This window comes from Trichechus manatus, unplaced genomic scaffold (assembly GCF_000243295.1).
Source record: "Trichechus manatus latirostris isolate Lorelei unplaced genomic scaffold, TriManLat1.0 scaffold00061, whole genome shotgun sequence".
Taxonomy (NCBI): Eukaryota; Metazoa; Chordata; class Mammalia; order Sirenia; family Trichechidae; genus Trichechus; species Trichechus manatus.
In genome coordinates, this window is record NW_004443997.1 from 5,399,577 (window position 1) to 5,424,330 (window position 24,754).

Genomic DNA, 24,754 nt, shown 5'->3' on the forward strand with positions numbered 1-24,754 from the left:
GAGCCTGAGAAGGAGCTGCCTGTGAAGTAGGAGGAACCAGTAGAGTGTGGTTTCCTCACAGTCAAGTGAGAAAGTGTTTCCAGAAGAAGGGAGCAATCCACTGGGTCAGGTAAGATAAGGACAGAGATTGATCGTTGGGTTTACATAAGGAGTGTCCCTGGTAACCCAAGAAAACAGTTTCGGAGTAATAGGGATGAAAGAGAATGGCTTGAATTTATCTAATCTTTAGATAGTAACTTCCCGTTTATAGTTAATGCACAAGGATAGAGGAAGGGGCCAACCACAGTAGGGAAACACCAGAGAAACTGAGAAGTTTGGACATTCTGTTGAACAAATGGCCCAGCCTCAAGAAGTCATTATTTTAAAAAAAAAAAAAAAAAAAGGACCGTACCAGACTGAAATTTTATTATAATAAAATGTACAAAGACCTGGAGTTAGAAAACCAAAAGGGAAGAACACTCCCAGCATTTCTCAGGCTGAAAAGAACTGAAGAAAAAATTCCAGCCACAAGTTACAATACTGAAGGATTCTACGGGGAAAATACTAAACAACGCAAGAAGCATCAAAAGAAGTTGGAAGGAATACACGGAGTCACCGTACCAAAAAGAATTGGTCGACGTTCAGCCATTTCAGGAGGTAGTGTATGATCAAGAACCCATGGTATTGGAGGAAGAAGTCCAAGCTGCACTGAAGGCGTTGGTGAAAAACAAGCCTCCGGGAATTGATGGAATACCAATTGAGATGTTTTAACAAACAGATGCAATGCTGGAAGCACTCACTCATGTGTACTAAGAAATTTGGAAGACAGCTACCTGGCCTACCGACTGGAAGAGATCCATGTTTGTGCCCATTCCAAAGAAAGGTGATCCAACAGAATGTGGAAATTATCAAACAATATCATTAGTATCACGCGCAAGTATGATTTTGCTGAAGATAATTCAAAAATAGTTGGCAGCAGTACATCAACAGGGAACTGCCAGAAATTCAAGCTGGATTCAGAAGAGGATGTGGAACGAGGGATATCAATGCTGATGTCAGGTGGATCTTGGCTGAAAGCAGAGAATACCAGAAAGATGTTTACCTGTGTTTTATTGATTACGCAAAGGCATTTGACTGTGTGGATCATAACAAATTACGGATAACATTGCAAAGAATGGGAATTCCAGAATACTTAGTTGTACTCACGAGGAACCTGTACATAGACCAAGAGGTAGTCTTTCAAACAGAACAAAGGGAATACTGTGTGGTTTAAAATCTGGAAAGGTATGCATCAGGATTGTATCCTTTCACCATGCTTATTCCGTCTGTATGCTGAGCAAACAATCCGAGAAGCTAGGTTATAGGTTAGTTAGTAGTCTATATGAAGAAGATCGTGGCGTCAGGATTGGAGGAAGACTCATTAGCAACCTGCGTTCTGCAGATGACACAATCTTGCTTGCTGAAAGCAAAGAGGATTTAAAGCACTGATGGCAAAGATCAGAGACCACAGCCTTCGGTATGGATTACACCTCAACATACAACAAAAATCCTCACAACTGGACCAGTAAGCAACAGCATGATAAACAGAGAAAGTATTGAAGTTGTCAAGCATTTCATTTTACTTGGATCCAAAATCAACGCCCACGGAAGCAGCAGTCAGGAAATCAAATGATGCTTTGCATTGGGCAGATCTGCTGCAAAAGACCTCTTTGAAGTGTTAAAAAGCAAAGATGTTACTTTGAGGACTAAGGTGCACCTGACCCAAGCCATGGTATTTTCAGTCGCCACATACGCATGTGAAAGCTGGGCAATGAGTAAGGAAGACTGAAGAAGAATTAATGCCTTTGAATTATGGTACTGACCAAGAACATTGAATATACCATGAACTGCCAGAAGAACAAACAAATCTGTCTTGGAAGAAATACATTAAAATGCTCTTCAGAAGCAAGGATGGTGGGGTTTCATCTCACGTACTTTGGACATGCTATCAGGAGGGACCATTCCCTGGAGAAGGACATCATGCTTGGTAAAGTAGAGAAGGTCAGCAGAAAAGAGGGAGACCCTCAAGAGATGGATTGACACAGGGGCCACTACAATGGGCTCAAACATAGCAACAATGGTGAGGATGGCACAGGACTGGGCAGTGTTTCATTCTGTTGTACCTAGGGTCACCATGAGTCAGAACCGACTCGACGGCACCTAACGACAGCAACAGTCACAGACTGAAAAAAAAAAAATAAAGACATACACAGATACACAGATCCTGGATTAGACACTAGCTTAGACAAACCATCTATAAAAGGCATCTTGGAGTCTATTGATGAGATTTGATTAAAGGAGATGAAAATTCGCTGAAATGAACACTAGAGATTATTGGCTTTAAGAAAAGGCAGCTTTTGTAATCTCATTTAGATTAAATAAAAATACATATATAAAAAATTCTGGGAAGATATTTCACGTGGTAATTTCTGGGTAGTAGGAATGTAATTTTTTCCAAATTTTGCTTGTCTGTATCTTCTAGTTTCTACAATGCAGTTGCTATTTTCGTAATAACTACTAAAAACTTAAATAGGAAGAAAGGAATTAGAGACAGCTCAAATACACAACTGTTTAGAGGACCTTTGCTGTAAAGGAAACCAGAGAGATGGGGGTAGTAGCCAGAAGGGGAATTTTCAGGACAAGAGATTTTTAAGATGGAAATTGTAGCATGTTTTTACATGGATTGGAAAATCTAGTAGAGAGAAGGATTTGCTGAAATGATGTATTTGAGTAAATGAAAAGAGATATGGTCTAGGGTATAAATTGACTTTAAAGCAAGAAGCAAGGAAGACTTATCCATAGTAATGGGGAAAAGGAAATAATAAGAACTAGAATGTCCCAAACAGAGCAAATCTGTTTTTTATGATATTTGTTGTTGTTCCTAGATGCTGTCGAGTCGATTCTGACTCATAGCAACCCCACATGACAGAGTAGAACTACCCCATAGGGTTTTCTAGGCTGTAATCTTGACAGGAACAGATTGCCAGGTTTTTTCTCCTGCAGAGCTGCTGGGTGGGTTCGAACTACCAACCTTTCAGTTAGCAGCCAAGCACTTAACTGTTGCACCACCAGGGCTCCATTTATGACATTTAGGTTTCTGGATATTGGTATGTGGAAGAGGAGTTGGGGGCAATGGTCCTACCAGTTTCTTTCCTTTCTTGAAAAGCTAGAACTTTGTAGTTCAAAATAGGGAATCTCCTGGATCTTAAACAGTTGAGCACTATAGCATGAGAAAAGAAATTTCCCCAAATACCAACAGGTCAGCATGGTCTAAAGTTGCACTAGTAAAACCTACTGCCATTGAGTCGATTCTGACTCACGGTGACCCATGTGTTACCGTGTAGAACTGCTCCATAGGATTTTCTTGGCTGTAATCTTTATGGAAGCAGATTGCCAGGCCTTTCCTCCACAGCATCGCTGGGTGGGTTCAAACTGCCAACCTTTAGGTTAGTAGTTGAGCACAAACCGTTTGCGCCACCCAGGGACCTAAAGTTGCACCAGTGGGGTATGCGTGTCTGAGACTGGAGCTTAGGGCTGCCTAATTTTTGCGGAAACTTGCAAACTCTTAGGTTTAGAAGCTGAATAGCTTGTGGAAAGAGAATGAGTCTGTATTGCACATACTGACTGCGGCCTGTGCTGTCTCCTCCCCAGCTCTGGCCATGGGCCTCTGTGTTGCCATGATCGCCTTCGTCCGCCTGCCGAGCCTCAAGGTCTCCTGCCTGCTTCTCTCAGGGCTTCTGATCTATGACGTCTTTTGGGTAAGTGTGTGTTCCCTGGAAGCCCCTGCTCTCCCTTAAGTGGTGCGTTCGCTCCTGAGAACTGGCAACCAAGAGTGTCCAAAGTCTGGCCTGCAAGACCACTGTCTGTGACCGCTCCTCTGGTCCTGAGCTGTACGCAGTAAGAGGTGAGCAGGCGGCTGTCCGCGCCTGCTTGTCTGTTGAGACATTACAGTAGGTAGTCCGCGTGTGACTCTTACAGTGGAAGAGTTAACAGGCGGACAAGGTTATCTGGGATGGGAGCACACCCAGTCACACAGTAAGGGTTCATCTCTGACTGTGGGGAGAAGTTCAAAAGTCTGCAGTGCACAGGAAGGGCAGAGATGCTCTTTCTCCTCAGCACGTGCAGTCAGGAAAGCAGCAACGTCACAGCTCTGAAGAACAGTGAGGACTGATGCTGAGCGTGGGTGGCTTCCAGTTCCCTCTGTTAAAGGCCTCTCTCCAACTCGGCAGGTGTTTTTCTCAGCCTACATCTTCAATAGCAACGTCATGGTGAAAGTGGCCACGCAGCCGGCTGATAATCCCCTTGACGTGCTATCCCGGAAGCTCCACCTGGGGCCCAATGTTGGGCGTGACGTTCCTCGCCTGTCTCTGCCTGGAAAACTGGTCTTCCCAAGGTAGGACTGCCGTCCCTCAGTTTGTGAAGTGCACACTCCCCTCCCTGGCCTGTCTGCCCCACCCCCCCCGATTAGTCTGTGTTTTGTCACCAGCTTTTTAATCCTAAACTGGAAAGGGGTTGTGAGTCACCGTCTCCATTTTACAAATGAGGAAAAGAACATGGACTTGACTTACAAATATTTAACACTAAGCGATACTAGTAGTATTATTGACTAATCTTAAAAAACAACCATTCGTTAAGTGCTATTCCCACATTTTAAGGTTGGCTGGGGGAGTGAACAGGAGAATCTGGATCTTTTTTACTTCTAAGACATTTATAAACATGAGCTCTAATGCTGACATTATACAGTTCCTCGTAATACAGTCGTGGGAAAAGTTAACGTGCTGCTTTAATCTCCCATGTCTGGTCGTGGTCATCTGAAGTCTCAGCAGCAAATGTGTCACAAAGAATGAATTGCTTGGCACTTCCAGAAGAGGCAGTACTTACACAGATCACTTCAGCAGTCACTTATAAGGTGCCCTGCTGAAGCACTGCGGGGCAGTACTGGTCTCTATTGCCAGTACTCCTGACTTTTAATCTCTAAACTCATAAAAACCTGTGTTGTTCAACCAGTAGAGTTTTCTTCTACAATTCACGTAAGTTCTTTGACTTCTTAAAAAGTTGGCAGACTTTGCCCAGAAAGAGTAGCAACTGGCTTGTAGCATGTGGCATCCCTAACATCTGAAACTCTGTTCCAGCTCCACAGGCAGCCACTTCTCTATGCTGGGCATCGGGGACATCGTGATGCCTGGTCTCTTGCTGTGCTTTGTTCTTCGTTACGACAACTACAAAAAACAAGCCAGCGGTGACTCCTGTGGGGCCTCTGGACCCGCCAACATCTCTGGGCGCATGCAGAAGGTCTCCTACTTCCACTGCACCCTCATTGGGTACTTTGTAGGTAAGAGTGACCCAGAGACTGCAGGCAAGCCCCTCTGGCTGTTCTCTAACCATTTGGAATTAAATCAGGTCTTCCAGCAGCAAATGCTGGGTGGAAGGAGTGCAGTAACTATGGTTGCTGCTGTGGACGACCCAAAAGAAACCCTACTGGCCCGTAAGATGACAGATGTCTGTCCTGGATAGCCTAGTGCCCACCCAGCAGTACAGCAAAGCACACAGTAGGAAGAGCAAGGGTGGTCCTCAGAGACGAGAACACATCCCACACCATGACCATGGGTCAGGCGGTGGTCAACGTGAGTTTAATGAATGTCATGTTTATTTCCTGCTTTACTTTCATTGGTTCTAATATTTCTGTCACCTCTGACCTAGAACTCCCATTTTTTTCTGTAGCCAGCTCCCTTGCAGGCAGACAGGAGGAGACAAGGCAGTACTTAAGCAGAGCAGTTGCACAGTTGGGTGAGGAATAGTGCTCCGCAGCAGAGCGAGTGGAAGGAGCCCCTCTCCTCCCTTAGTGCCTCCTACTGATCAGCACTTTCGGACACATGGCTTCATTCTAGTCCAGAAACTCGGAGAGGCAAGAGCTAGTATCCCATTAGACAGGTGAGGAAACTGAGGCTCAGACAGATGGAATTCCTGAACCAAGGTCACATAGCCATTGTAAGTAACAGAGTTGGAACTTGAACCCAGGTCTTTGGCCTCCAAATCCAGCATCGCGTAGCACAGGAGACAGAAGGAGGCCAAGCACATTCTGGGCTGCATGGTAAGTGACGGTTTGGACCCCTGATCCTGAGCAAGGAGTGGGACTTGGCCAGTCATAGGTCTTTGGAGGTCAAAGTGTTTTAAAGCTGTGCTAATCCACATTCCATTTTTAATGGAATTTGTCACTTTAAATTCATATAATCTCAATACTTTACCAAGAGGCAGCCAAGTAACAGAGGTTCCCCTCTTTCAGGGCTGGCCCCTTAAGTTACTCCTGAACGTTTCTCTCTCCTCCTAGGTCTGCTAACTGCTACTGTGGCGTCTCGCATTCACCGAGCAGCCCAGCCTGCCCTTCTCTACTTGGTGCCATTTACCTTATTGCCACTTCTCACGATGGCCTATTTAAAGGTGAGAGAAGCAGCTATGAACCTGTGAAAGCAATGTACTAACGTTGACCCTGTGCTTGGATGTATGTTCTTCTTGCTCGGCGTGGTCCTGCTTAAGCCCCTGAGCTCTTGATCTTGACAGTGTGTATCTGTTTGCTAACCTGGCGTTAGCCGTCTCTTCTGGATTCTTGAAGCCATTGGCAGAAAATGGTAGTGAGTTAGACCGCTGTGCCACCTGGTCATGGGTTAATTAACTGAAATCCAAAGAGCCCAGCTATAGAGACTTCTGTTTCTCTTAAAAGCAGCACCCTGTTGCCACCTGATAGTGTTTTAATACTTTGCATTAAAGTTTGGAAATAAGACAGATTTAATGATGAGGCAGTGTATGATAAAACTAGACCTAAAGAGAGCATTATCTTCTTTGGAAGATTTGATTATCATCCCCATTTTGCAGATGAGGAAACAGACTCTAGTTAACTTGCCTACCTTCTGTGACTCCTAAGTGATGGAACTTACATAAGGATAGAGTTGGTTAATGCTTTTCCTAAGGCTCAAGGAGCCTAAAAGAGCGTCTCTTCTAGTAAGTTCTAAGAATTGTGGGCTGCCTTTCTGTGAGTAAGATGTGAACTCCCTTTGATCCTTCCCAGAAGCAACCTGATCAAGAATCAGAAAGAACTTGCAGAATTGTGTGCCTCCTGCGTAAACCTGTAACTTAGACAGGCCCTTTCTTCTTTCCCAGGGTGACCTACGGCGGATGTGGTCTGAGCCATTCCACTCCAAGTCCAGCAGCTCCCGGTTCCTGGAAGTATGATGGAGCACAAAGAAAGTGCGCAGAGTGGCCATCTTAGTCCTTTTCTCTCAGCGTGGTGGTGTTTCGTCTTTGAGCTGGCCTGGTACTCAGAGGTGTACCCGTTTAAGGAACTGACCATGACTGGATTTTGCGTTTTAAGGGGGCCTGTTTGAAGGAGAGGCGCTGGAGCCCCGTTTGGCGCCTTCTCTTCCCGCGGTTGCAGAGATGGAACCCCTTCCCTACATGACAGGCCCCTCCCCAGCGCTCCTTCCTCCCGTTTTTATGGATCTGCACCAGACTGTTACCTTGTGGGGGAGACAGAGATTTGACTATTTAAAAACTGAAAACGGCAAGGAGTCGTTCTAAAACTTACGAACACTAACAGGATGGAAAAAATTAGCAAACCGAGGTTTCTTCAGCGAACCGTCAAGAACTTTGGGACCAGTTTCCTCTGGGGACTCAGTTTCAGAGAACTGAGACAGAAGCCTTTCTGTCGTTATATTCTTCTTTCCTTTTTTTGGATTTATTAAATATTTTCTGTGGTGTGAAGTGACTTATTAAATCCACAGACACTGAGTGACTTCTTACAACATACACGTAAGAAATTGTTGTAATGAGTTCATGTCCACCCCAGATGTCATGTTGGCAGAGAACAAGGGCACGGGTTTTATACATACATATACACACACACACACAGACACATATAGATATATATGAATAAGCAAAAATTAAAACCTGCTAAGATCATGCTGTGTAGCGCACACAGGCTTGCTGTAATTTTTAGCATGTAGAGCAGTTCACTCTGGCTTCTTGTATATGGATAAGCTGCCATCTTTCTCCTTCACAACCGAACCTGCAGTTACAAACCGGTGTAGTATTTGTACTGATATACTCATGGACTTTAGGGGACTCTTATTTGGTTTTGATCAGTGTAGCAAATTAGGGATGAAAAACTTGAAATTTCTTGGCCCTTCTTTTCTTTTTACAGGCTTCCCCCTGAAGATTTTTAGTAGTTTCTTCTTGAACTGATGCATGTATTATAGCAGCAGGTGTCCTTGTGCTTTCTGATCACAGTAATGTACTACTTGTAAATACATTTTTCTATTTTCTATTTTTTTGTATTTTTTTTTTTTTTTTTGGCATTTTGTTTCATTGGTGTGCTGTATTTTCCATGCCCTCACTCCTTGAAGAAGAAAAAAAAAAGGAAAAAAGCAACATAACACTGTCCTTGCTGTTCTGATTGTGGTCCTGGTTTACCTGCGGTGACAACTGGGTATGGGGAACAAATGTCAAATGCGATGGGCCCTGAGTTCCAGGACCTGGAGGGAAGACCCCGCTGCCCTGTCCCGTTAGAATCTGACCGTGCGCAGAGCTCTTTGCTGGAGTAACTAGTGAGTGACATCTAGCTTGGCTTCATCTAAGCAGCCCCAAGCCCGATAAGAAATCGCCCATTGTTCAGAGGCTGTGAGGAGCCTGGAACCCACCCAAGAATACCTGGTGGAAGAGGCTGGAGAAGGTCCACATGTCCTGGTTTCTCCCTGAAGCAAGTGACCGGACTGTCTTGACCTGTGTCATAAGCTGGCGTGCTGTCGTTTCCACTGCTTGAGGTCCCTGTGGGTGTGGCTCCCAGACGGGGTTCACGCTGTGTTAGTGGAGTATGGCGCGATTAGCACATTGCACTTCTCTGTTGTTGTCTCCAAATCCTGCTGAGGGCTTTTTTTGTTTTTTTTTAAATAAATGGTTCTTTTCTAGCCTTTGTCACATGATCTTCACTTCTGGGTTACAATACTAATCAGAGCTCCCAGGTCACCTCCTAGCTGGTCTGCCTGTTGCGGAAGACTGACAGAGAGACCCTGACTAAAAGAACGAAATGTTTTGCCATTCTCCCTTCTGTGGGACTCCTGAAAGTAACCTGGATGCCAGATGCTAGTTTTTTTAAGCCTTTAAAACTGTGGCAGAAGAACTGCAAATATTTCTCTGCTAAATTCACCACAGTAGACACACTAGAATTGCCCCCAGTTCTGAAAGTCGCAGTGCTCTTTTGATGGAGGTGGGAGGGTCCTTACAGCCCTCCTCCCCCACTATGCCCTCATCGTACTTCTGGTTCTCAGATACTATTTGGGGTTCTTGCCAGGAAATGTTCCTATCAGGCATGGCATGTTTGCAGAGTTTTGGCACGGGCCCCTCACTCCCTCACTCCTCTGAGGCTCTGTTCCCCAAAAAGGCCTTGCATGTCGACATGGTGAAAGATATGACAGCAAAGTTTGTCCACAGCCTGCCAAGTGCCATTACTATGGCTACAGCTTCTCCTTATTTCTGAATAAGACAGCTACACAGCTCCCTGTATCGGGACAGTTGGTACCGTGGGGACATGGGCGGCCAGGCTCCTCTCTGCGTTATTTTTGGGGCATGCCAGCACAGGCTTTGGTTAAACAGGTAAGTTACGTTATGAGAAAAGCAAAAACACTACTTAGTTCTCCGTAAGGGTGGAGGGGAAATGAGTTCTCTGTTTTGCCAATAAAGTGTTAAAAATAGAATCTGCCGTGCCTGCATAGCAGCTCTCACATTACTGCTTAACCAGATCCAGTGTTGTGTGGAGACACTTGTGTTTTGTAAAGCCTAACATTTACGTAAAAGCCTCGGAATGTAGCAGTTTTGTATATACATGGAGTGCACTCGTCGAGAATGTCAACTGTGCGATCCTCCTTCCCCATAGAAGCGCGTCAGACTAAGCACAGGCCAGGAAGGAAACTAGCCCATTCTACTTCTGGTCTTCAATGCATGCTGACCTGGGCAACTCCCCCAGTCCCTTCCTTAATCCCATTTCTCTGGCAGTTCCCAACAATGAAATCACTTCAAGAACAATGCTTCCTAACACAGGCATCAACCTTGCTACAAGAGTTTTTATCGAAATGCTGCAAATCTAATACTAGGACTCAAGCTTATGCCTTCTTCCAGGAGAGAGAAGCCAGGGATGATTTTTTTTTTTTTTTAAAATAATCCAGAAATTGTTCCTACTCCTATGCAAGTTATAGACTGCCTTCTGTTGGCAAGACTGACTTCATCAGAAAGTCCCTGGTGGCGCAGTTCGCACTCAACTGCTAACCTAAAGGTGGGTGATTTGAATTCACCCAGCGGGTGCCTTGGAAGAAAGGCCTGGCTATCCACTTCTGTTAAGATTACAGCCCAGAAAACCCTATGGAGCAGTTCTACTCTGTAACACGGGGGGTCACCAGGAGTCGGATTCAACTCAACGGCAACTGACAACTTCTTGGTTCAGATTCCAACTTCTCATATCTGCGGGGCATCCCCCAGAACAATACTTTTTCCATTCCTTTTGACTACTTAAGCCGTAATTTGTTTTTTCCTCAACCCTTCCCTTGGAATCCAAAGCACATCCCCTTCATTGGAGGTAATTCAGTCACGTTTCAGAGCCCATGCTGAGCCAGGCACTGGACGCAAGTGAACAAAACCGAACATCAACCCTACTTGTGGTATCATGCAGCTATTGCTTTAGACCGTCTGATGCAGGGTGGCAGATGTCCCACACATGAGGTCACACAGTGACACAGCACTGTGCCAAAGCATGCACAGCTTTCTCTCCGTGTTGCCAGGCCGTGCTGTGAATCACAAAGGCCCGGCCTGAGAATCTTCTCATGGGAATGAAGGTGCCCCACAAAGAGAAGGCCCTTGGAAAGCAGTGTTCTAAATGTTCTTTTCTCCTCTGCCATATTGGTACAAGAGAAGCCTGGTGCTCCACGTAGAACACCGGCCAACGTTGAGCCAAAGCAACAACTGAAAGAAGCTGAAATCTACTGCACCAAGCACACTGATCTGTAGTCAGCACAGTTTGGAATCTTACTCCTAGAGCCAACAGTCACCAGCCACCTTACCTAAATGTCCTGCAGGTAAGTTATGGAAATTCTAACTTTGTGCAGTGCTTGTTAGCGATGATCATGTATGTCCATGTGCTACAGAGTTTCAGGTACCGTATTTGGTTGCAAATAACGTGCCCACCCATATAACATGAAGCATAGTCCGCTTACAGAGAGAGCATGGCGGAGAGGAGTAGCTTGTGTGGTTGGCAAAAAAAGTATAAGGCATGTGTTATTTGTGTAAAAATACGATATTTGAGTTATTAAAAATTCATGTGGTAGACTTAGGCTTAGTTTATGGTTCCTGTATTTTTGGATCCTGTCTGGTCAGTTTCCACCTTCAGTTTCAAGAAGTCTGTTCCCTGCTGAGTAGAACCTGTAAAGCTTGCTACTGGCTCTCAGGCAGACAGAGGCCCCAAGGGTCCTGAAATAGATGAGCCCATGAGCTCTCGCCAGCCCCACTGAGTCCCAGGATTCTCACAGATCAAAAGAAGATGGAGAAAAATCAGTTAGGGAGAGGAAAGAAGACCTGATACGGGAATTCTGCCAAGCAGTGGGCTGCGGGCTTTTGCCTTGTGAGGAATGAAAGGCAGGAAGTGGGTGTCCAAAGGACAAAGATGGATAGAGGGCAGCAAGAGTGGCCGCTTGCCAGCGTTCCAGCCTGGGGAGTCAGTGCCAATCCCTCTGGCTCCCTTAAGAGACTCGCTCCAGGCAGATTCCCACCAGCCTTCTCCTGAGATGCTCCCTCTGGCCCACCTGGATTTTCTGAGCTGTTCCAATCACATAAGGTCCCTGGGTGGTGCAAACAGTTTGCACTCAACTACTAACCTGAAGGCTGTCGGTTCAAACTCACCCAGCAGCACTTCAGAAGAAAGCCCTGGCAATGTGCTTCCATAAAAGACGACAGCCAAGAAAACCGTATGGAGCAGTTCTACTCTGACACACATGGGGTCGCCATGAGTCAGAATTGACTCCACGGCAGTGGGTTTGTTTTTGTTTTTCGCAAGCACATTTTCCTAGTTACCTAGCGCTGCTATAACAAATACCACAAGTGTATGGCTTTAAAAAAAGAAAAATTCATTCTCTCTCTGTCTAGGAGGATAGAAGTCTGAAATCAGCATGCCAGCCCCAGGAGAAGGCTTTCTCTCTCTGTCGGCTCTGGGGAAATATCCTTGTCATCAATCTTCCCCAGTCGATCAGTTCTCATCCCAGGGAAGCTTGTTTCTTGGTGGTATGAGGTCCCTTTGTCTTTCTGCTTGCTTCTCTCTTTTATATCTAAAAAGAGATTGACTTAAAACACAACCTAATCTTGTAGATTGAGTCCTGCATCATTAACATAACTGCCTTTAACCTGCCTCATTAACATCATAGAGGTAGGATTTACAACACATTGGAAAGTCCCATCAGATGACAGCATGGTGGACGATCACACAATACTGGGAATCATGGCCTAGCCAAGTTGACAGGACACAATTCAATCCATGGCACACATGCAACTTAACTTCCAGCCTTTGCATTTGAACCTTTTCCGTGGGAAACTGAATTTCCTCACTTCCCATCTGTGTTGTACCTTAACTGTTCTGTTTCTGTTTTTTCAGGTGTATAGTAACATCCTGCAGCAGCTATACCTGACTGGGCAGGCCTCCTGGGGAAGACACAGACCCAGCCAAGTTCAAGAAGGAAGTCAAAGACTTACTAATACGGAGAGGAGCAGCCCTGGCCCCTAAAATGACAAAGCCTTGTATGGACGAGTCATGGTCTTGCCAGCTTGACAGTGGTGGACCACAGTGCCGCTCCCACCAGCGCTCAGCAGGGCGGGACAAGGCCACTCCACACGGGCCAGGAGACCCAGCCCCACCCAGAAGCTCCACTGGACAGAGGATGAATGGAGGGGCACCCCTGTCCTCACTCAAGCACGTCCCACACCACTGCCACCTTCCCTTTTCCTAGGCCCTTTCAACAGCCACCGGCACACACCAGCCCTCCTTCCCTGGGAGCCTGCGCCATCGGATGCTGCCTAGTGGGTCTCCCCACCGCCATCCAGCTTTGCCTGGTCTTCGTCATGTTTTGCCAGGAGGCCCTCCCTTGCCAATGCAGACATTCTGCCGGGGCAGGCCCAGTGAGAGATGACAGCGATGGTGGCATGGACTAGGGTGGGAGTGGTGGAGGTGATGAGAGAACCTTCTGCCCCACTGGATGCAGAGGGTAAGGGTTCAGAGCTTCCGGAACAACTAGTTGCCAAAACTGAGAAAAGCAAAAGACGAGAGGAGATGACTTCTGTTTCAGCCGGTAGAGCAGAAAGCTAAAGAGGTGGGAGTCTTCGGCCTAGACATGGTTACTTAAAGCCGTGAGGACACACAAGATGACCTCAGCAGTTGGAGGAGGAAAATTGCTCCCGTAGCGTTCTGTGTGTTAAGGCATCTGTCAGCATTTATCCCTCACACAGCCACGGTGTGACCATGGGTTAGTGACCCCCTGAGCCTTTGTTTCTTAATCTGCAAGGGGAAAAATGTGCTTTATTTAAAGTACTGAGTGAATTTTAGGCACTATTGGTGTTTGGAGCCCTGGTGGTATAGTGGTTAAGAGATCAGCTGCTAACCAAAAGGTCGGGAGTTGGAATCCACCAGCAGCTCCTTGGAAACTCTATGGGGAAGTTCTCCTCTGTCCTACAAGGGTCACTATGAGTCGGAATAGACTCAACGGCGATCGGTTGTTGTTGTTAGGTACTGTGGTTTACTGGGCGCTCATGTAGCCCACACAGGTACTAGTCTTCAGAGAGTTAGAATACAATTTAAATACTCAGATTTAAACAGACACGCAGTGTTTCATTATTCAAATGACTACAGCTTCTTGTATTTCCAGTTCTTTGAGAAAACTGGTTATCTTTCAATTGTTTGGGGGTAGGGGAGTGGGGCCACACTTGAATCCTAGTCCAGACTTTCAAAACTGGGTGGATTCTGAATAGATAATAGGATATTTGTCATAAGCCTAGGCCAATATAGGGTCTTGACAGTTTCTTCTACACTGTAAAAGATTTGGTACAAAGCTCTGTACATGGAGCTAGGCATACTAGCTCGCTCTTGGAGGTGACGGGTGAGCCCAAGTAGAGCCTTCCCAGAGGAACACGTTCTGGGGTGTCTTGAGCAGTTCCGGGATAGCCCTGGGGGTTAGCACAGCCCCTCTGCTACCACACCTCCTCTGGAGTCCTCCAGCCTGCGTGCCACACACCCCGTCCAGGGTTAAGGAGCAGCCTGTCAGATCCCTGAGGGCCTTCCTGGAGCCATTCCTTAGGAGGTCAGCTTAAGCCTTAACTGTTTTGTAACCTGGACTGAGCACAGTGCTCACAACAGAAGCAGGAAGCGTCCCCAGCACACAGCACAGAGGAACCTCGAAGAGGCTGGAAATTGCTCCTGCAGTAACTCAACTGGCATAAGTTCTGCTTGATGGATCCTTAACATTTTGGTTGCTTAAGACCAAAATTATCAACCTCTAGCCAGATTCTGTAAACAAACCAGTATTGACGTCTTTTGTTTTGTAATACTTTTTTTTTTCTGTAATAAATGCTAATGTGCCCTCTATTACTTTAGTGTACTTTAGGGCCCTGCTGCTTGTTTTGAGGAAACTTAACTGTTTCCTCATTTAGCTATGCTATACCACGAAGCTACATTTCTGTCAGCCATTTGTGGGACTGCATTACTAGTTCTCAAATCTTTAGATTCTTCCTGAACGTCCTTGGAATGTAAGATTCAATGGGCCAAACTCCCAGCCTATTTATAAATAAGGAACAGTGCCATTCTAAGCCACTTGGCTGGAGTCAGTCTGCCAAGGAGGAGAAGGGACAGCAGCCAGAGCAGGTGGAGAGTAAGAGCACATGTCAACAAAGCTTTTGGCAAATTCTCTGTCCTTTGGGATAAAGTGGAGAAATCAAGGCTCAAGTATCGTTTGATGAAGTAGATTAATAACTGGTTGACTAACCCTGTCCAAAATGAGCTGAGGAACGACTCGATGTTAACTTGGAAGCATGGCCCAGAGCTTTGCCCTCAGCCCTGCCCGACATTTGTCTTGATAATTTGACTGACATGACTGCCAAGTTTAGCAAATTGGAAGAGGACGCAAAGCAAGGAGAAAGCATGAACATGCTGAATGACATAATCATGACCCAAAGAGACATCAGAAGGCTCGAAGGGCTCAAATCTAACACAGAGAAAGAAAGTTAATGGAGACAGCCTTACCAATGATAGCCATACACCAGGTATTATTACTACCTCACAACAGCCCCTTAAGGCAGATGCTATTAATATCACAGTATAGTAATAGTATATACTATTTTTTTTTAACAACGTAAAGGTTAGTGGTTCAAACCCACCCAGAGGTGCTATGGAAGAAAGGCCTGGTAATCTGCTTCCATTAAGATTACAGCCGATGGAGCAAAAGAGAGTGAAGAAAACCAAAGACACAAGGAAAATATTAGTCCAAAGGATAATGGACCACATGAACCAGAGCCTCCACCAGCCTGAGCCCAGAAGAACTAGACGGTGCCCAGCTACCACCACCGACTGCTCTGAAGGAATCACAATACAGGGTCCCAGACAAAGTGGGAGAAGAATGTAGAACAAAATTCAAATTCGCAAAAAAGACCAAACTTCTTGGTCTGACGGAGACTGGAGGAACTCCCGAGACTATGGCCCCAGACACCCTTCTAACTCAGAACTGAAGCCACTCCTGAAGTTCACCCTTCAGCCAGAGATTAGACAGGCCTATTAAACAATAACACATGTGAGGAACGTGCTTCTCAGATCAGTCAAGTATATGAGACCAAATGGGCAACACCTGCCAAAAGCAAAGACAAGAAGGCAGGAAGGAACGGAAAAACTGGAAGAATGGAAACGAGGAATCCAGGGTAGAAAGGAGGAGAGTGCTGACACATTGTGGGGATTGCAACTGATATCACGAAACAATATGTTTATAAATTTTTGAATCAGAAACTAATTTGTTCTGTAAACTTTCACCTAAAGCACAAAAGAAAAAAAAAGATTACAGCCAAGAAAACCCTATGGAGCGGTTCTACTCTGTAACACACGGGATCGCCACGAGCTGTAATCAACTCAATGGCAATGGGTTTGGTTTTGGTTTTTATAACAGAAAATTCCAAAGTAAAAGTTTGAGCAAAGATACACCAAGCAAAACCACATTTAAAAAAAAAAGCAAGGACATGATATTAATGTCCAACCAAGCTGAATTTTGGGAAAAAGGCATTAAACACAACAAAAGTCTCATAAATGTGAGGACCATACACAACCCAAGTTATAAACCAGGGTTACTTTTGGAGATGAGAATGGGGTTGGGAGCCAAACATAGGGACTATCCATAACTTTGAATGCTTAACAACAGTGTTTTCACTAATTAAAAATAATCTTTAAGATCTGACATTGTTATTAACCTTTAATGCCAAACGTAAAATTATATAAGCAAAAATGCCACACAAGAAATTGACAGAAGTTAAAATATAGTTGAAGAATGACACAACCTCTTTCTGTCCTTTACAATGCAAATAGGAAACCAAAGGAATATGGAGAGAGAGAGCTCATCGTGCTTGAGACAGAACTTAGACTCTTCCCAACACCACCTCTAACCAAGTACCCCTTTTCTTCATGAAAGATACCACTGTCCATCTGGTTGGACAAGTCAGAACCCTTCTCCCTCTACCCAATGACCAATCAATCCATCTCTGAATCCTGTCCATGTAGCCTCCTAAATCTCCCTGGGATTCATCCATTCCTCTCCATCTCCTCTCTTTCCACCAGAGATGATTATAGGAGTCTCCTACAGCATCAGGGTTGGAGGAAGACTCATTAGCAACCTGTGATATGCAGATGACACAACCTTGCTTGCTGAAAGTGAAGAGGACTTGAAGCACTTACTGATGAAGATCAAAGACTACAGCCTTCAGTATAGATTACAACTCAACATAAAACAAAAATCCTCACTACTGGACCAATAAGAAACATGATAAATGGAGAAAATACTGAAGTTGTCGGGATTTCATATTACTTGGATCCACAATCAATGCCCATAGAAGCAGCAGTCAAGAAATCAAATGACGTGTTGCATTGGGCAAATCTGCTGCCAAAGACTTCTTTAAAATGTTAAAAAGCAAAGAGGTCACCCTGAAGAATAGGGTGCACCTGACCCAAGCAATGGTATTTTCAATCACCTCCTATGCATGTGAAAGCTGGACAATCAATAAAGAAGACCAAAAAAGAATGGATGCCTTTGAATTATGGTGTTGGCGAAGAATATTGAGTATACCATGGACTGCCAAAAGAACGAACAAATCTGTCTTGGAAGAAGTACAGCCAGAATGTATCATAGAAGCAAGGATGGCGACACTTTGTCTCACGTACTTTGGACATGTTATCAGGAGGGACCAGTCCCTGGAGAAGGACCCATGCTTGGTAAAGTAGAGGGTCAGTGAAAAAGAGGAAGCCCCTCAGCGAGATGGATTGACACAGTGGCTGCAACAATGGACTCAAACAGCATGACTGGGAGGATGGCGCAGGACCGGGCAGTGTCTCATTCTGTTGTACACAGGGTCACTATGAGTTGGAAACTACTCAACGGCACCTAACAACAACTTACCTCACTCTGGCCAACCTCCCCCTCCCCACCCCTCGTTGTCTGCTCTGCACACGCAGCCAGAAGAAACTTCTCAAAACGGAAACATTCTCATAGCATCCCTCTGAGTCAAGTCCATCAAGGGCTCTCAAAATAAGGCAGAAACCCCCAATGAGATCGTAGGACTCTGTCCACCGTGACCCTAACTGCCTCTCCAGCACCTCTCATGCCATGCTCCTTCACTCTGTCCTCTGGCCGGCCTTCCACTCCGTGGCCCCTGCTCCCCACCCCACCCACCGTGGGCAGCTCCACAAGCCATTCCCTAGTCCGGACTGTTCATCTCTGGGCTCTTTGTCTCATTAACGTGAATTCATCTTTCAGTTCTCAGCTCAACTATCATCTTGATGGGGAAGCCTTCTAGGACCACCATTCTAGTTCACATTCCTCTATTTTATGCTGTCACAGAACCCCGTTCTTCTCCTTCATAATATTTATTCCATTTAGGCCATTATTTGATTAATATCTACACCACCACTAGCCCATCGGAACTGTGAGAAAAGGAATCCTGTTTTTGCTCACCCCCTATTCTCCCTTAATGGCTTGCACCCATAACTCCCTTGCTGTTGAGTCAATTCCAACTCATAGTAACCCTATCGGACAGAGTAGAACTGTCCCGTAGAGTTTCCAAGGAGCAGCTGGTGAGTTTGAACTGCCAACCTTTTGGCTAGCAGCTGTAGCTCTTAACCACTGTGCCACCAGGGTTTCCATGGCTTGCATAGTATCTGGCATATAGTAGGTGCTCTAATAAACACCTGTAAAATGAATGCATCTGAGTCAAATGATCCATATTTATTAGCTCCCTCTTATTAAACTCCGCTGACTGTCATCAAACCTTTTTAGCTGGCATAGGATATTGATGAAAATCGACCATGTATTAACTCATCACAAAACCTCGTATTCCGAAAAGTAGAAACAGAACTGACCACTTTCTGTGCACTGTCTTTCATATACAAGATGTTAAAAAGTTGCATCCCAGGCACCTTTTCTAAGTAAGCAATGGAGAAAGGACAGTCTCTTCAACAAATAGAGTTGGAACAACTGGACATCCACATGCAAAAAAATCAGTCCCGACACAGACCTTGCACTTTTCATAAAAATTAAGTCAAAACGGATTAGAGATCTAAATGTTAAATGCAAAACTATACCACTTTTAGAAGATACCACAGGCAGATATATAGGTGGCCTTGGGTATGGCAATGAGTTTTTGGATATAATATCAAAAGCATAATCCATAAAAGAAAAAAAATGATAGGCTAGACTTTATTAAAATTAAAAACTACCTTAGAAAAGATGCTGTTAAAAGAATGAAAAAAGCCACAGACTGGGAGGAAATATTTGCAAAACACATATCTGATAAAGGGTTTGCATCCAAGATATACAAAGAACTCTTAAAACTTGTTGTAAGAAAACAACCCAATTTTAAAAATAGGAAAAAAATCTGAACAGACACCTCACCACAGAAAATACACAGATAGCAAATAAATATATGGAAAGATGCTCAATGTCATATGTCTTTAGGGAATTGCAAATTAAAACAACGAGATACTACATCTGATTGAAATGGCTAAAATCCAAAACACTGACAATACCAAATGCTGTCGAGGATGTTGAGCAACAGGAACTCTCATTCATAGCTGACGGGAATGCAAAATGTTACCAGCCACTTTAGAAGACAGTCTGGCAATTTCTTACAAAGCTAAGTATAGGCTTACCATATGATCCAGAAAATTATGCTCCTAGGTATTTATTCAACTGAATTGAAAACATGTCCACACAAAAACCTGCATATGAATGTTTATAACAGCTTTATTCGTAAGATAGAAACTGGAGGCAACCAAGATGTTTCCCAATAGGTGAATGGATAAACAGTGTTCAGTGAGTCCATATAATGGAGTATGAATCAGCGATAGAAAGAAATGAGCCTTCAAGCTACAAAAAGACAGAGGAACTTTAAATACATACTGCTGTGTGAAACAAGTCAGTCTGAAAAAGCTACATACTATGATGACAACTGAAAGACATTCTGGAAAAGGCAAAATTAGTAAAAGATCAGTGGTCGCCAAGGGTTAAGGGGAGGAGGGAGAGATGAACAAGCGAATCTCATGGCATTTCAAGGGCAGTGAAACTAGCCTGCATGATAGTGTAATGGTGGAAACATAAGGTTATGCATTTGCAAAACCCATAGAACTATACGACACAAAGTGTGAACCCTAACAAAACTATGGACTTTAGTTAATAATAACGTATCAATATTGGTTCATCAATTGTAACAAATGTACCACAGGAACGCAAGATGTTAATAGCAGGAGAAACTGTTCACGGGGAAAGGGGTTATATGGGAACTTTCTGTGCGATTTTTCTGTAAACTTAAAACTGCTCTGAAAAAATTAAGTGCATTTAAAAACATTAATGAATTGAATCTTGCATTATATTAAAATAATAACAAACCGTGACCACATTAAGTTTTATCCCATGATAGCATGGATAAACATTAGATGATGCATTAATGTAATTCCACACATTTGCAGATTAAAAAAAAAAAGTCACCTTCAAAACACATTTGAAAAATTTGCAATCTATTCCTTATTTTAAGAAAAACACCTCTTCTTTTTTTTTTTCCTACAGTTTTCCTGTCCCTTCCTGCCTTCTCGTCTTTGCTTTTGGGCTGGGGTTCCCATTAGTCTCGTATACGTGATTGAACTATGAAGCACGTCCCCCATGTGTGTTATTGTTGGCCCTATAGACCTGTCTAATCTTTGGCTGAAGGGTGAACCGCAGGAGTGACCTCAGTACTGAGTTAAAAGAGTGTCCGGGGGCCATACTCTTGGGGTTTTCCCAGTCTCTGTCAGACCAGCAAGCCTGGTGGGTGGGTGGGAGTGAATTTGAATTTTGTTCTACATTTTTCTCCCACTCTGTCTGGGACCCTCTATTTTGATCCCTGCCAGAGCAGTCAGGGATGGCAGCTGGGCACCGTCTAGTTCTGGGCTCAGTCTGGTGGAGGTTATGGTAGTTGTGATCCATTAGTACTTTGGTCCATTAAATTCTACCTCTTAACAAGCTAGGAGCAGAAGGAAATTTTCCTAACTTGCTAAAGGCTATAGCCTAGAAACGTACAACAAATAAATACCATATTTCAGAGTGAAACGTTTGAGACATTCGCATTAAAGCAAGTGTGGCCACTATTAATGCCAATGCAATCAGACAAGAGAAAGAAATAAGAGAAAGAAAGAAATATGGAAAGGATTATATGTGCCGTGATGATGGTCTTAGCTTTTCTGAGTAAGCAATCTACTGAAAGAACTAACATGAAGGTTCTGCCACATGCCCAGACAAACATGCAGAAGTAAACAAAAAAAATCAAATGTATCAGCAATGAAGAAATTTTTAACACAATGGATAACTTCTGGTTTCCCACAGGATGGTGAAATAGCAGAGGTTGCTAGCTCCCTCCCTCGGCCAAACCCTGAATGCTATAGAGTCGAAAGAAAGCATATACATTTAAATTTTTAAAAAGTGAAAACTGTAAGAAAAGTCTGGGGCAAGAGGCTTGGTTGTGACCAAACGTGGAGGGAAACCACAGCAGCCGCGAGCATGGGAGACGCAGGGGCTAAAGCAGGTGGATCTGGGTCCCATGACCATCCTCTGGTTCAGTGATTCACCAGAAGGACCCACACGACCTGACAGCAGGTTACACTCAGAGTCCACGTTTAGTAAAGCAAAGGCAAGGTCAAGAGCAGAATTCCAAGTCCTCCTCTCTCTACAAGGGTCACACGGATAGACTTTCTTTCCAGCTGCGAACAAAAGGACCACACGCGAGATGGCTCTGCCCAGGGAAACCCATTCAGGTCTTGGAGCCCAGAGTTCTGATGAGAACGATGGTCACGTAGGCACATTCTTACCAAGTAACCAGTCGTGGTAACCGAAATTTAGGACTCCATAGCAAACCAGGTACATATCATAAATGCATTAAACACTTCTGACAGTGTGCTACATCATGTCCCAGTGCCCCCCAGCCAACAGAATAACATCCTTAATCAGTAACTAAGTGAAAATTCCAAGGGTGTAGTTCTCAGTCCAAGGGTCAGCTCCAGCAAAGACTGCGTAAATCAGGCCTGCTGTGTGAACACCGTCCTCACAGCAGAAACAGGCTGAGGGAAAACCACAGGCTTTGCTCTTACCTTTCGGCCGTGTAGCTCTAGGTAGATGACCAGCTGTTCCCTCACCACCGAGGGACAGAGAAACAGCAAAGCCAGTCCAGCACCAAGCCAACACTGCTCAGGTAAATCTGTGAAGAGTAAATAAGAATAGATGTAAACCAGTTGACTGGCCCACAAGCAATCTCTCCTCTTTCTAGTGCTGGGCAGTTTTGGGTATGCGAGGTGGAGGGAGAGGGGGGAAATCTTTCTGCTAAAGAGAGATGCAGAGAGGGTTACGTGGTGAGAGGGCAGGCACTGAGGTCAGGCTCTGCTCTGAGGCAAGCCTCCTATTGTGGATACAAAAAAACCAAACCCATTGCCGTCAAGTCCATTCCGACTCATGGTGACCCTATAGGACAGAGTAGAACTGCCCCATAGGGTTTCCAAGGAACGCCTGGTGGATCTGAACCACTGACCTTTTGGTTAGCAGCCATAGTGCTTAACCACTGTGCCACCAAGGTTTCCCTATTGTGGATAGGGCTTCTCAAGTCTAGTTACTTAGCCTCTAAGCGCATTCTTCCCCTTGGGCAAACCTCTGTCTTTAAACGCAGCAGGAGCAATATGGACTATGTTGTTGTTGTTAGGTACTGTCAGGTCGATTCTGACTCATGGTGACCCCATGTGTTGCAGAGTAAAACTGCTCTATAGGGTTTTCAAGACTATGACCTTTTGGAAGCAGGTAGCCAGGACTTTCTTCCAAGGCACCTCTGGGTGAATTCAAACCACCAACCTTTTGGCTAGTAGCTGAGTGCTTAACCATTTGTGCCACCCAGGGACTCCTTTAATAGGCACTATATCTATCAAAATTGCTGGCATCCCCCAGAGGAAGATGAGTTCACAAGCAAAAATAACCAGATACTTGACCAGGAAAAGAGAGACTACAAGCTGAACAACCTCTACAAGATAAACCAGAATTAATGAGACAGATAAAAAACTCAAAATACGCATTATAAGTTTCTACAAAGATATAAGAAAGTATATTGGTCATATAAAGAAGGGATAGCAGTTATAGTGACAAACGAGTGAAAATACTAAATTTGGAAAAAGAGTTGAAAAAAAGAACACAATAGATGGAATAAACAGCAAACTACAGGACAACTAAAGAGTGAAACAGAAGATCCCATTGAGGAAGTCTCTCAGAAGGCATTGGGACACTCTAGTAGAGACAGAAAATATAGAAAAAAATAATACGACAAATGGAAGGTATAAGTTGAAGTATCAACATCCATACAACTGTTGTCTATAAGAAAAAAATACCAAACAAAAAAGGAAAAAGAAGTAACATTTAAGAATGTTGCATAATTAAAGACAGATGAAAGACAAAGTCTCACTGAATGCAGAGCAGGCTGTATGACGAGAATCCCACTTCTAAAAGTCCCGGGGTGGTCCAAACGGTTAAGCACTTGGCTACTAACTGAAAGGTTGGAGGTCCAAATCCACCCAGAGGCACCTTGGAAGAAACAACTGGTGATCCAGTTCCAAAAAATCAGTCATTGAAAACCCTATGGATTGCTTAGGGGACACTGAGCTTCTGTTAGTAGTGATGGAAAATTTCGGAAAAGTGATTAATGGTGATGGCTGACAAAACATGATAAACAATGTCACTGAACCATACATACGAAGAATGTTGAAATGGCAAATGTTTTGTTATATATTTGTTTACCACAATTAAAAAAAAAACAACCTAACATTGTGGGGATGGCAACCGATGTCACAAAACAATTCGTGTATAAATTTTTGAATGAGAAACTAATTTGCGCTGTAAACTTTCATTTCACCTAAAACACAATAAAATTAAACAAAAACCTAAAAGAAAGAAAACCCTACGAGCACAGTTCTACTCTGATACACATGTGGTTGCCATGAGTTGGAATTGACTTGAGGGCAATTGGTTTGGTGTTTTTTTTTTTTGGCAGGGGGCACATTCTGGTAAAATTTAAGAGCAACGGCAAAGAGAAAAATTATTTAAAGCCTTCTAGAGAGAAAGAGCATATCACCTACAAATGAAAACAAGAAGTAGGATCAACATCAAACTTTTCAACAATGATAACAGAAGCAAGAAGACAATCAAAGATATTCTGAGCTCTTGGAATATTTACTATACAACGGCCTTCAATGAAATACTCGTAGATAAAGTACTTCAATGAGAATAGAAATAAATCCAGGAGAATGCTCAGATACACAGGAAATAAAGAGGAGAAAATAACTTGTAAGTTTATTGTGGTTGAGAGGGAGGAAGAGAGGAAATGCAGGGATATCCAGACCACTGGATAATACGAACTTGGCTGGAAAGCAGGGAGACAAAAGAGTAGGAAGAGGAGGAGAGACCAGAGGAAAATAAGAGAATGCTGAAGTTCTTTTCCTGTCTTGGGAAAAGATGTACATATAAGTTCAATAAATTGATAGGAAAAAGCAAACGTAAGTACTGGTTGAAGTCAGAGGAAGCCAGCTGAAGAATAAAATTAGAATGCATGACTTTAAAGAAACAAGAAAAATCAGTGTATCCAATCAAAGGGAGAAAAAGAAGAGTGAAATAAGTCAATCACAAAAGGGCAACTATCGAATGAGACCAGAGGAAAAAAAATCTGTGATGGTTATGAGGGAGGAGAGGGATGGGGAGGGGAGTTCACTAACTAGATAGTAGACGAGTGTTAACTTTGGTGAAGGAAAAGACAACACATGGTATTGGCGAAGTCAGCACAACTTGAACAAGGCAAAGTCATAGAAGCTTCCTAGACACATCCAAATACCTTGAGGGACTGAGGGCTGGGGACCATGGTCTCG

The 24,754-nt window shown here is 44.1% G+C and overlaps 1 protein-coding gene across 2 annotated transcripts in view; it reads left to right on the forward strand.

Moving 5' to 3' along the window:
• The window catches only part of SPPL3 (signal peptide peptidase like 3), a 172,359-nt gene extending 164,393 nt beyond the window's left edge, over positions 1 to 7,966 (forward strand). Inside the window, exons 7-11 of one of the 2 annotated variants that reach the window (XM_004379006.3) lie at positions 3,670 to 3,776; positions 4,248 to 4,411; positions 5,151 to 5,350; positions 6,347 to 6,456; positions 7,174 to 7,966. In XM_004379006.3, coding sequence (XP_004379063.1) covers positions 3,670 to 3,776; positions 4,248 to 4,411; positions 5,151 to 5,350; positions 6,347 to 6,456; positions 7,174 to 7,245 — 653 coding nt within the window. In that variant the 3' untranslated portion in view covers positions 7,246 to 7,966. The remainder of the gene's footprint in view (positions 1 to 3,669; positions 3,777 to 4,247; positions 4,412 to 5,150; positions 5,351 to 6,346; positions 6,457 to 7,173) is intronic. The other variant, XM_023733742.1, reaches the window with a different exon arrangement.
• Positions 7,967 to 24,754: the final 16,788 nt, after the last annotated feature.